Source organism: Gorilla gorilla, chromosome 4 (genome assembly GCF_029281585.2).
Source record: "Gorilla gorilla gorilla isolate KB3781 chromosome 4, NHGRI_mGorGor1-v2.1_pri, whole genome shotgun sequence".
Lineage (NCBI taxonomy): Eukaryota > Metazoa > Chordata > Mammalia > Primates > Hominidae > Gorilla > Gorilla gorilla.
Window position 1 is genome coordinate 85,202,294 of NC_073228.2, and position 13,545 is coordinate 85,215,838.

General features: G+C 41.6%; 1 protein-coding gene across 4 annotated transcripts in view; it reads left to right on the plus strand.

Moving 5' to 3' along the window:
* The window catches only part of RASGRF2 (Ras protein specific guanine nucleotide releasing factor 2), a 269,681-nt gene that overhangs the window by 148,170 nt on the left and 107,966 nt on the right, over positions 1-13,545 (plus strand). For all 4 annotated transcript variants that reach the window (XM_055386143.2, XM_055386145.2, XM_004058629.5 and 1 more), the window contains 2 exons: positions 2,655-2,903; positions 3,575-3,957. In XM_055386143.2, coding sequence (XP_055242118.1) covers positions 2,655-2,903; positions 3,575-3,957 — 632 coding nt within the window. The remainder of the gene's footprint in view (positions 1-2,654; positions 2,904-3,574; positions 3,958-13,545) is intronic.

Consider the following 13,545-nt stretch of genomic DNA (forward strand, 5'->3'; position numbering starts at 1 on the left):
GTGAAGTTTTATGTATATACTACTATTTTTTCCCAGCCTTATTGAGCCTGATTATCCTCAATCAGAGGAAAGAGATTTTTGCAATCTCTGTTCCTTCTGATGGCTCTATTCTTCCCTGAAGTTTGTATTCCTCCCTATGTATCTATTTCCCTATCTATAAACTATGAAGAAAAATCCCAATGTTTCTCAGAGTTAAAAGAAAAAAAATTATCCTATTGTAACTGTGTCTTGTTACTGACAGGGCGTCACTTTGTAAGCACTCACTTCCTTTTAAAACTTACCAGTTATAATAGATGATTTGGGTTTGATCTCTCAAGATTGCTTTTTAAGTGTTTACCAAAAAGGAGTTGCTGTTATCATAGGAGACTTCAGTAATGTATTATATTTTTCTTGAGTGTCTCTTAGGAAATAAAGTAAGATTCTACTCAGTGTAATAAAAGAAAGCTAAATAATTTCATAATATTTAATTTCTTTACTTAAAATGAAAATGTAATCACGATTTTGAAGGAAAGTGGTGTAATTAGTCAGTTTTATTTTAATTTCATGCTGGCTTCAACACATTTTTTGTCCTAGTGTTTCAAATAAGCTAATTATAGTCAAAAGATGCAAAGCTCAAAACTACGAATAGAATGTGAAAATCATGACGCTTATTAGGTGAAAATATCCCTTTATAGGGTATGTAGGCTATGACTTTCTTTTAATAATACTTGATCTCAACTTTCTTAGAAAATAGAGATTTTTTGGTGGAAAATGATGGGATAACAAGTGATTATCTAGCTCAGCCATCTTCTGGACAGGCTGATGGATTCATAAAATTATCTCAGATCTTTTTACGAATGAGCAAATTAAGAACCAGAAAAATAAAGTTGGTTGAGGGACACATAGTGAGTGGAAGAAAGAGCCTTGTTATTTTCAAGAATCTCAAAAGATGCACTTGGGCATTTCAAGATCAGTAATGTAACTCAAGCTAACGGGCCACCCCAGTCAGCTCCTTGGCAGGGTGAAGCTGCTCATTGAAAATGCTCTTTCAGGCCTGCAGATGAAGTACTTCCATCTGCACTGAGCATACTTGGGCTGGGATGTTTCTAAGAGCAAGCTAAGAAAGCAGTTGATTCCTTTTTATCCGAAAGAAAATAAATATATAATTTCAAATCCCTCAAAGCGCTGAAAGGGCTAATTAAAGGCATTCACAACTGATTCTCAGCCAACAGATTCTTAGCAAGCAATTGGCTCACTGAACGTCACTGACCCTGTAGCATATCCTTTAATCAAGTGGTGAAATTCAGGAAGGACTTCATTGATCGCCGGTCCTGAAATGCTGCAGTGAAGGTGAACAAGGGATCTCAGAAGGGGAAGTGAAAGCTACTGGCGGTCCTCGTTGTCCACTTGGAGAGGCTGCCAGTGCAATGGTCTGAAGGTGAGGGGTTCGGGGCAGCCAGATGGGAGGTTTTACAGAATGACAAAAGCAGTGGATTGCAGGGTGGCAGTGGTAGGTGCTATTCAGGGGAATATCTTACACCCATTACTTTTTTTTAAGTGAAGACATTTTTAATACCACAGAATTTTGAAAACATAATAAAAACATAACATGTCACACTTGCAACTTATGGATTACACAGTATTCAGAAGATAGATATTCTTAAAAGGCATTAATAAGCCAGGAAGAATGAAATAAATGAATTAGGCACTCAAATCAGGAACTTAGAAAAAGAATGAGAGACCAAACTGTAGGAAAGTGTAGGAAGGAAATAAGAAGAGACATTAATACAATATAAAAAACAGTAGAAGGGGTAAATTAAAAGAGCTGATTCTAGAGAGCAAAATACCTAACCCTATATCCATCAGTTTAATCCAAAAAATATAAAAGGGGAGGGGTGAGGAAAGCACAAATGTACAAAATTAGAAGTCAGGAAAAAGAAATAACTGCGGATATAGCAGTGACATCTGTGTCCCCCTGTTTGGGAGGTGTCACCTACTACTTTTTATGCACACTTTTGATATTTTGCTTTAAGGGCATAAGCAATGCTTTCCCCCACTCCTAAAGAGGGCTTTTGGCTTCATCTTCCTAATAAAACATGACTGAATTAGAGAGAAGGAATCCACAGAGTGAGACAAATTATTATTTACCTCCTCCATTATTAATTCTGGCTTTCCAAAAACTTGATATTTTCATAGCCCTGCCTATGCCTATATGTCTATATGTCATATAGACATACACAGTCAGCCCTCTACCTACCAGTCAACCGCAGATCCAAAATATTTGGAAGAAAGAAAAACAAAAAATAGCTATACAACAATAAAAAATAATACAAATTTTTAAAATACAGGATAACGTTTTACGTAATATTCACACTGTTTTAAGTATTGTAATCTAGAGATGATTTAAAGTATACAGGAGGATGTGCATAGGTTATGTGGAAATACTATACCATTTCATATCAGGGACTTGAGCATCTGTGGATTTTAATATGGTGGGGGGATCAAGGCACCAATCCCCCAAGAATACTGAGGGACAACTGTGCAATTATCTCTCTCCTATCAAATGCAGTGAGAAGCCCACTCCTGAATGTGTGATTACAAACGCTGAAATATTCAGTGGCCGAGGGGGAAGCCTCCTCCTGGTTTTACCATCATGTTCCTGCCTTTGCACGTAGGTCTGATGCCCGTCTTCATAAAGACGACACTGACATTTGCTTCAGTAAAACACTCAACTCCTGCAAAGTGCCCCAGATCCGTTATGCCAGCGTGGAGCGCCTCTTGGAACGACTGACAGACTTGCGGTTTCTTAGTATTGATTTCCTCAACACCTTTCTGCACACCTATCGTATTTTCACTACTGCCGCTGTGGTGCTGGGGAAACTCTCCGACATATACAAGAGGCCTTTCACCTCCATCCCTGTCAGGTACGCCTATTGCTAGAGGTTTGCCTGTCATTAGCATATGGCCCTCTTCGTTCCGGAGTCACCATGCGGATGAGCAGGCCAGCTCTGCAAAGCAGCTCCTAGGGTGTACTAGCTTGCCTCTGAATGTACCATGCCCCTCCAGCAGAAGGCCATATGTAAAGGTCACACAGAGTTCCCCAGGCACGAAGTTGAAAACCTGAAATTTCCGATTGGCCTTTGCTTGTTCTGTGATTATTTGTAAATGAACTCCATTGCTTTCGGCTTTTCTTTTTTCTTTCTTTTTTTTTTGACAATTATGATTTTAAAACTTTAATATGCATAAGAATCAGCTTGCGTGTGGTGTGGGGAGGGTGTCTTGTTAAATTGCTGGCTCTGATTCAGCAGGCCTGGTGTGGAGCCTGAGTTCTGAATGTCTAACCAGCTCCCCAGAGATCTCAATGCTGCTGTTTGGACCACAGTTTAGTAGCAAGGGATTAGACGATGCCTAATAAGTGTCTGTGCTTCTTTGGCAGGTGGAGGGTATACGTGTAGCATTTAGATTAAGGGAAGTCCAGCAATAGAAGTGCAATGAGATTGTGACCTATAAATGAAGGGAACATGTTCTTGAATGACATCTGGGAATTCATTTCACTTGGCTACAATCTCTTAGCCACTTTTGCTCTCATTTTTAGGTCATTGGAATTGTTTTTTGCTACCAGCCAGAACAACAGAGGTGAACATTTGATGGATGGCAAATCCCCACGTCTGTGTCGCAAATTCTCTTCGCCGCCACCACTGGCTGTGTCCAGAACATCTTCCCCAGTGAGGGCCAGAAAGCTGTCTTTGACTTCTCCCTTGAACTCAAAGATAGGAGCATTGGACCTGACAACTTCCAGCAGTCCCACCACCACCACCCAGAGTCCCGCTGCGTCTCCACCACCACACACTGGTCAAATACCACTGGATCTCAGCAGAGGCCTCTCTTCTCCAGAGCAAAGCCCGGGAACGGTAGAAGAGAATGTCGATAACCCACGCGTGGATCTGTGTAACAAGCTAAAACGAAGTATTCAAAAAGGTATTATCTAGCACATTTGCATAATTACACCCCACATTTGCTGGCCGCCTGCCTCCTCACCCTTCCTTTTGGAACCCTGGTTCCCTTTCTTTACAACTGTAATACTTCTGCATAGAAAGTAGAATGAGCTCAATGGTTAGTTAGAAGAGAAAATTCCTGTAGATTCTTCTGGCCCTTCTGGAACAGAAAGCAAGATTAGTTGTCCTTATGCCCCTGTAGTAAAAGGCTTATTGTGGTCAGTTGTCTATGGGAGAATAGCATATCTGAATAGTATTACTAGAGAGTTCTTGGAATTTGGTTAAGACTGGTTGGCTAAAGAGCCTAGCATGGTGCTTTGCACACCGGGAGGTTGTGGGTACCCTCACCCGTGAGCTCAGGCTGCAGAGCTTTCTCCTCCTCCCTTATTTGCCTTAGGTACCTGTGTACCTCTAGCCTTTCCCTGCTGAGGATGAGCTAGGCTGGAAGTACCACAATGGCTTCTTTAGTTTAGTTATGAGGACAGTGCTCCATGTTATAGCAGAGGTATAGGAGAGAAATCAAATTGGAGACAGTGTTAATTGCTTGTGACGTAGCCAAAATAGTTTTTTTAAAATGTTGATTAGGTCATAGGGTTTCTGGCTTCAATTCTCTACTGACTTCCTGTCACACAGAATAAAGTACATTCTCCCTGCCAGGGCCTTCAGTTCTGTGAGACATGGATCCTGTCTCCCTCTCCAGCCCCTGCTCCTGCCACGCTCCCTCATCCACTAGGCTACTGTCACATTGATTTCCTTTTTGTGTCAAAAGCATTTTGGTCTTTTCTGCCCCAGGGTCCTTGCGCTTGTTCTTTCCTCTGCTTGGCCACTTTTGCCATGTAAGCTCCATGAGATCAGCAGTCTGTCTTACTCACCTCCGTACCTCAGTGTCTTGGCCAGTGCCTGACAAGTAGTAAATTTTTGTTAAATGAATGAATGAAATAAAATATACAGTGAACTGGTCGAGGGTCCTCTCTCCCATCATTTTAGCTTTCTCAGCTTGGTACGGTGTAGGGTTGGAAGAGGTGATTCTTGTTGCTTTTAAAGTCCAATGTTTCTGTAATGAAAATAAAAATGATTCACAGTGAAATTACAAACAGCTTTTAAAAAACTGTGTAAGAACTGACTTATTGATAATATAATAAAAATTGGGCAATAAATCAGACAAAGTGTCCAATTTCAAGGTGGATTGCCCAGATGGATGCATAGAGGCTTGCCTTTCTACCTGCTTGAAGCTTCTATGTGCTTCTAGCTCAGATCATTTAAATAAGCTTCCTGAGTGAAGTAGTTAATGGAATTTTAACTGGAGTGGTTGTCATCATCAAAAGTTGCACTCTTTTAAAGTCTTTAAATTGACAAGTTAGCAACTAAGGAGGAGGAAAGGGAGAAGATAATTAAAAAGTCATTAGAACAACAAGCTTAAGCAAAATTATGATGGATTCTTATCAGGAATAATGAGGCAGCGCACAAGCTGACAAGTGCATTCGGGGTTGCACCCAGCGCCAGTGCTTGGGAAACCCTGTGGAGGGAATGACTGGAATGGGGCATGGGGGTATGGGAAGTACAAGAGCTTTCAGATCATGGCAAGTTTTTTCACCTTCTTTACTGCACTGCGGTAGGTAGGAGAGGAGAAATCTGGAGATAAGTCGGGATTCTCTCTTTCTCTCTTTTTATTTTATTTTATTTTATTTTATTTTTGTTGAGGAAAGCTTTAGGAACAAACATTTCAGTGTCCAACACCAGTGGCTTGGAGGCTGTGGTTTGATTGCTCATGGGGCTGGGATGAGGATACAGTAAAGTCTGTTCAAGAATCATTGAGTGAGCCTCTTCTCTGTGCAGGATACTGTGTGTGCTAGAGTCCACAATGGTAAATAGCACCTTCACTGTCATACTCTAGTTGTGTGGATAATACAGACACAACATAACTATATGGGCAAGTGGTATAAGAGGTGTAGATAGAGTGCTCTGGAAGCTGAAGAGCAGGGAGATCACATCTGGTTGAGCAGAATTAAGAAGTGTCTTTGACATGAGCCAAAACATATGTGGGTTGGAAAGAGGAGATGGGAGAACTTCTGGGCAAAGAGAATATATAAGTAAAGGTGTGGTGGTAATCACTAGTGGTGAATGCCATTTCTTTTTTTTTTTTTTTTTGAGATGGAGTCTCACTCTGTCTCCCAGGCTGGAGTGCAGTGGCACACTCTTGACCCACTGCAACCTCTGCCTCCCAGGTTCGAGCTATTCTCCTGCCTCAGCCTCCTGAGTAGCTGGGATTACAGGCATGCACCATCATGCCTTGCTAATTTTTGTATTTTTAGTAGAGACAGGCTTTCACCATGTTGGCCAGGCTGGTCTTGAACTTCTGACCTCAGGTGTTCCACCCGCCTCAGCCTCCCAAAGTGCTGGGATTACAGGCATGAGCCACTGTACCCAGCCAGTGAATGCCATTTCTGCAAGCATCACAAGCATCACTGCTTCTGAAGGGACAGGCTTTGTCCTGTTTTGACAGCATGGGCAGCCCTGTAGAGCAGACCTTGTTAGTAGTCCTCTTAGGGCTTTCTAGCACGGAGTAAACTTCAAAACAACAACTCTCCTAGAGAATCTTTCTTCTTCTCCTTCTTCTTCTTACCATCTTAAGTATCTTTAAGTGTATAGCTCAATAGTATTGTTGAATGACAGATCTCTATAACTTTTTCATCGTGCAAAACCGAAACTCTACAATCATTGAATAATACCCCATTTTCTTCTCCCCCTGGCCCCTGGCAACCAGCTTTCTACTTTCTGTCTCTACAAATTTGACTGCTTTAAATTTAAGTACCTCATATATGTGGAATCATTCAATATTTGTCCTTTTTTGAATGGCTTAGTTTACTTAGTGTAATGTCCTCAAGGTTCAACCATATGGTAGCATGTGATAGAACTTCCTTTTTTAATAGGTAGAATAATAAGAAAATGCAGTATGCAGATACTACATTTTCTTTATGCATTTATCCATCAATAGACATTTTGGTTGCTTCCACCTCTTGGCTATTTGAATAACGGTGCAATGAATATGGTGTGCAAATATCTATTTGATATCAGCATGATTAAGTGTTCCACTTTAACTTGTTGTGCAGGGAATGTTCCACTTCGATCACCAACTTCCCTAGTTTTAGTCTTCAAGGTGATGATCCAATACCTTATCATGAAAGCTGCTTGAGCTACTGTCTAGGACAAAGTAGAAATCAATAGTTTTTTTCCCTGGAACAATAAGCTGGAAAAAAGTTAGACTTGGGCTATCTTACTTTGTTTTGGGCTGTTATAGCAGGATATTTTAAACTAGATAATTGTACATGAATAGAAATTTATTTCTCACAATTCTGGAGGTTGGGAAGTTCAAGATCAAGGCACTGACATCTTGTGAGGCCCTTCTTGCTCTGTCATAACATGGTGGAAGGCAACACATAGACGTGAAAGAGAGGAGAGGGGGCCAAACTTAGGCTTTTATAAGGAACCCACTACTGCAATAATGGCATTAATCCATTTATGTGTGTGGAGGCCTCATGATATAATCACCTCTTAGAGGTCCCACCTCTCAACACTGTTGCATTGGGAATTAAGTTTTTAACATGGGAACTTTGGGGGAAACATTCAAACCATAATGCTCTGTCCCTTTTCCCCCAAATTTATGTCCTTCTCACATGTAAAATATATTCATTCCATCCCAATAGCCCCCAAAGTCTTAACTTGTTTTGGCATCAACTGATAAGTCCGAAGTCCAGAGACTTACCTGAATCAGATACGGGTGAGACCTGAATCAGATATGGGTGAGACTCAAGACATGATTCATCCTGAGGCAAATTCCCTTCCAGCTGTAATATGGTGGTAGGACCAGAATAGGATAGATATTCCCATTGTGAAAGGGAAAAATAGGCAAAAAGAAAGGAATAACATGCCTCAAGTAAGTCCGAAACCCAACGGGGCAGACATTAACTCTTAAGACTCCAGAATAATATTTCACTCCATGTGCTGCCTCCTGAGTACACTGGGGTGGGGTTGGGTGCCCAAAGCCTTAGGCAGGCCCACTCCCATGACTTTTCTGGGCTCAGCCCACATTTCAGCTCTCATAGATTAGAGCCTTTTGTCTGCAGCTCTCTCGGGCTGGTGTTGCATGCTGGCAGTTCTAGGATTTCTGCAATGGCCTCACTCTCATGGCTCCACTAGGCGTTGCCCCAATGAGGACTCTCTTCAGTGTCTCCATCCCTGCAATAAGTCTCTGCCTGGGACCCTAGGCTGTCTGCAGCATCCTTTGAAATCTAGGTGAAGGAAGCTGTGCCTTCACAGCTTGTGCATTCTGTGCACCTGCACAATTAGCACCACATGGATGCCACCAGTGCTTTCCATGTGCACCCTCTGGTGCGGTGGCCCAAGCTGCACCTGGGTTTGCCTGGGCCGTGGCTAGTGTGGCTGAGGAGCACTGCACAGGAATGTGGGGAGCAGCCCTGGGCAGCAAATGCTGTGGTCCCTTAGATTCCTCTCTGTCAACCTGGCCCTCAAGGTCCTATCTTGTCTGAAAGATCTCTGAAATACCTTTGGAGTCTTTCTCCCATTGTCTTAATGAATAACAACTGGCTCTCTTTTAGCCATACTCTCTTTAGTACTAATCTTTTTAGCAAAAGGTCACTTGGCCGCAGCCATGGTTTGCACTCCCAAAAAGGCCTTTTCACTCTTTACATGGCTGAGCTGCAAATTTTCCAAGTCTTTCTGCTCTGTTTCCCTTTCAATTATAAATTCTGCCTTTAAACCATTTCTTTCCTCTTGCATATATTTAAAAGTAGCCATGCAGCTTCTTAATATTTTGCTTATAAATTTCTTCCACCAGGTATCCTAGTTCATTACTCTGAAGTTCTACCTTCCATAAAGCCCTTGGGCATAAACACAATTCACTCAAGTTCTTTGCTACTTTGTAACAAAGATGGTTTTTATGCCAGTTTTCAACACCTTGTTTCCCATTTCCATCTGAGACCTCACCAGAATTGCCTTTACTATTCATATTTCTACCAACATTCTATCATGACCACCTAAGTAATCTCTAAGGAGATTCAGACTCTTGAAAGCTCTTCTCTTCTTCTGAGCGCTGACTATTAATAGCATCATCCTTAACGCTCCATCCATGGCAGTACAGGCTTTCTCTAGCCCATTCCTTCAAACTCTTCCAGCATCTGTCCATTACCCAGTTCCAAAGCCACTTCCACATTTTCAGGTATTCGTTATAGCAGTAACCTCACTTCTCAGTACTAATTTTCTGTCTGTTTTGTGCTACCTGAGACTAGGTGATTTATAATGAACAGAAATGTATCTCTCACAGTTCTAGAGGCTGGCATCTGGTGAGGGCCTTCTTGCTGCATTATAATATAGTGGAAAGTATCACATGGGTGGGAAAGAGAGTGAAGTAGGCCAAACTCATTCTATTCCCAAGATAAAGGCATTCATTCATTCATGAGTGCAGAGTACTCATGATGTAATCACCTCTTAGAGGTCTCACCTCTCAACACTGTTGCATTGGAGTTTAAGTTTCCAACATATGAACTTTAGGGGACATATCAAATCATAGCATGGGGAGACCAAGATAAATGAGAAAGAGCTGGATCAAGCTCTTAGGGAAGGACACTGACACAGGCTTCGAAGACCTGTCAGTACAGATATTGGACAGAGTGGGATCATGTGGACACAGCCAGTGGCTGCTGGAGAGCTTTGTCATGTGGCAGCACTGATCATTCATGGCCTGGGGCCAGCAGATGGAGGGAACCTGTGAATAACAGTATGGCCGAAATATTGGGCTCTTTCTCATATTAGAGAATTAAGTTGAAGGCTTCATGCCTCTGCTTCTCACTGGATTTCCCCAAAACAAGTGATTTAGTGTTATATTTTTTTCAGTTAATTTATCCAGATGGTTCATAGGTTAGAAATATCATTTTAGAGTTCCAGTACTCTAAAATAGTTAAATGCTGAGCTCTTTCCACTCTGGGTAATGGAGAAAGTCCAAGATTGTATCTAGGAGGGGCCCGTGGCACTTGGTGAAGCCCATAGAGCCAACCTTTACTCCAGAGCTGTCAGCTCCTCTGCTCCCCAGGCTTCTTAGTCACATTCACCACCTAATGCATCCCCCTTAGCTCTCATTTTACCCTGATCCCTCCCTTAATCCTTCCATTAAGCCACTTCTTTGCATCTTTATTTCTTTTCCCTTTCTATAGCTGTCCTCTAATTTCTTTTTAATGCATTTATTTCCCATCTTATACTTAAAAATATTTAAGGTGGTCATTCAGAGAGATACAGGGTACAACTACATTAAAATGAAATAGGTAGCTGGACATGGTGGCTCATGCCTGTAATGCCAGCACTTTGGGAGGCCGAGGTGGAAGGATCGCTGGAGCCTAGGAATTCGAGACCAGCCTGGGCAACATAGTGAGACCTTGTCTCTACTAAAAATAAAAATAAAACAAATAGCCAGATGTGGCTGTGTGCACCTGTGGTCCCAGTTACTCAGGAGGCTGAAGCGGGAGGATCACTTGAGCCTAAGAGGTCAAGGACGCGGTGAGCTCTGATCATACCACTGCATTCCAGCCTGGGTCACAGAGTAAGACCCTGTCTCAAAAATACAAAAAACAAAGACAAAAATAAAATAAAATAGGTAAGGAAATCAGACAATGGGAGAAAAGGAATAAGTTGTGTGTGGCCAAGTGTATGGTTACTGAACAAATGAATACTGTGTGGTCTTCTGCAATTCCTAGAGTCCCCTGACTTTGGTTCCAAGCTCCTCTGCTGGCACAGTAAAGACAGGAATATAATCAATTATTGTGATTCATATTGAAGGCTAGGAATAGATTGGTTGTGCAGGCACATGCTTGCTAGTTCTTGAGACTGAGAACAATTTATCCTGTGGATCCTTGCAAAGGAAACACTCTGGGTAGAAAGTTTAGAATTAAGGCTCGGGTTGAGGTAGCCCTTTGGCATTTTTCTGAATAAGTGAAACAAATTACAGACTCAGTTGTAGGGTTTTTTGTTTCTGTTTTTGTTTTTTTGTATTGGTGTATGGGCAATACTGGTCATGAATAGTTTTAGGAAAGTCATGGATGAACACTACTTCAGCATGAGTCTGAAAGTTGTGTGTGTGTGTGTGTGTGTGTGTGTGTGTGTATGTGATGTCTGTAAGAGCCAAAAGTGCTGCTGTGTGAACCCTGCTGTCTAGTCTTAAAAATTTGAGTTGACAAAGAAAAAGGAGACATTGATCCATCTTTAATTTGAAAGATGTTTGCGTGTATCACATAATGTTAACACTTAAAACAGTTGGCAAACTTGAATATGAATCCTGTGCCAAGATCTTACACATTTTCTGCTTTTCACTTAAGAATACAACCCCACACCACCTCATTGTATAGTATCAGTTTTGCCAATTAGGTCCCTATTGATGCCATACGTCTCCCTCACTGCCCTCCAGCTATTCATTTCAGGGCATGTTTTTTGAAAAGTGCTAGTGACCTTTGTCCGTTTTTATTGTCGTTGCAATGATAATGCCAGCCTTGCAATATTTTCTGGCAGGAGAACGTCAAACAATGTGAGGAGAAAGAAGTGAAATAGGAAATATCCTTTAAAATGAGTGAGGCAATGAACTTAGGGAAAAAATAATTCAATTTAATTTCCCTCCAACTCATTCCTCACGTCTGTTCCAGACTCATCCAACATTCACTAATACCCTCTCTTCTCATTACCAGTCAGTTTCTATCTTCTTCAACCCCAGGTGCTTCTACAAAACACAAATATCAGCCAGACTCAGATATCCAGATTCCACCCAGTGATGGGTTCTCAACAAAAACCAAACCAACAGCAGGCAAGAAAGGCAAGCCAAAGGGTCGCTCACTGTATTCAGACCCCATTACTCCCTCAGTGTTCACTTAGACCATGGCCGTGCAACTTAGCCACCTGTGTTGCTGCACAGCCCACAGCACTAGTGTCTGTTTCTGTGTTCTTAGTTTGAAAATTGCCTGCCTGTGGGCTGAAAGTACTCCCGATTTTAGCATTTGTTTTGAGCCACATCTGCCCACTCGTCCTGCAGGCAAAGCTGTTTGCAAGGAGCCTGATCAAAAGTGAATATGCCAGAAGGAATTCTCCCCTCAACCCCCAATGCTGGCATGGTTTCTTCTCTCTGTAGGTGCCTGTTAGCTTACAGGATTCTTCTTTGCTTTCCTGTTCTTTCAGAACAGTCAGGGTCCGTCCAGCTTTTCTCATTGGGAAATTTCCTGGGTTCAACGTAATTGCTGTCTAATGATTTTCTCATTTTCCTGAGATGACTGAATGGTTGAATCAGACCAAGGACATGTATTTGATATTCTGCTCGTTCTTACAGAGCAGATGCCTTCCATTACTGAATTTTGGGGGAGTTATTTAGAAAATAATAAAACCGACAGCTAAGCACTGATTTTTTTTGTCTGCATCTTGCATCGTTGCCAGCTTTACTGTAATTATGTCATTCAGAGAAAGATTCTAACCATTTCCTTTTCCTCGCCCCTTTGTGTTTCAAAAAAGCAAAATTGTGGCCATATTTCTAAGCGGATAAGTCACATGCAAGTATAAAAATGGCCTTAGATGAAGTCATTAGAGACTTTTGAAAGTTTGTTGAGTGAAATCTTGAATGGAATGGCAAAGCAAAGTAGTTCTGCTGACAGGATTAATGTACAATTAGTGGAGGTGACACTAAGCTTTTATCAATGGGAATTAATGAAAAGCCCAAGAAGAATGGAAGAATCGTTGGAAATGTATTACATTTTTGTGGTATTTTTCTCTGAAAGAACATACACAAAGTTGTAGTCTTACCTGCTTAATAAATCAGTGGGAGGGGCATAGAAACATCATTAGTAATGGCCTAAGGGTGACCCTAAAATGATGTGTGTGTTATTCTTGGGATGTTAGCTGCAGCAAAGAAGCTCAAATGACCTTAAACCCTCCCAATGGTTCATTTAAAAGATTTTCACTTGTTTCCTGCTGATCTGTAGCTCTAGCTCAGAGATACCCAGTAGAATTTTCTGGGAGGATAGAAATACTGTATATCTGGGCTGTTCAATACCATAGCCACTAGCCACATGTGGCTAATGAGCACTCAATGTAGTGCAAGTGGGAAGCCAAAATAATAATGTAACTTTAGTTAATATAAATTTACATAGCCACGTTTGGGTAGTGCTGTCATTTTGGACAACATAGCTTTAGATCTCTGGGAGACCCAGAGATCCCTGGTGAGGGCCACATTATAGAGATTCAAACTTTGGTTGGTTTAGGGGGCAACACAGGCAAAGAACTGGTGAAGTTCCGATTTGTAATCCCAGTCTGATTTTTGACCTGACAAAGTTATCTTTCCCCACTCAGAGAAAGCAAAAACATTTGGAAGGGCAGGGGATCCACCACATACCCCTGTTTACTTTAACATCTGCTGCTGCATTTGACAGAAGGGGCTGGCCAGGGTCAGCTAGGGTCAGCCAGGCCCAACAGAGTCATCAAGACAGGGTTAGAGAAGATCCTTTTTTAGATTTAGTGTCATTAGTACTTG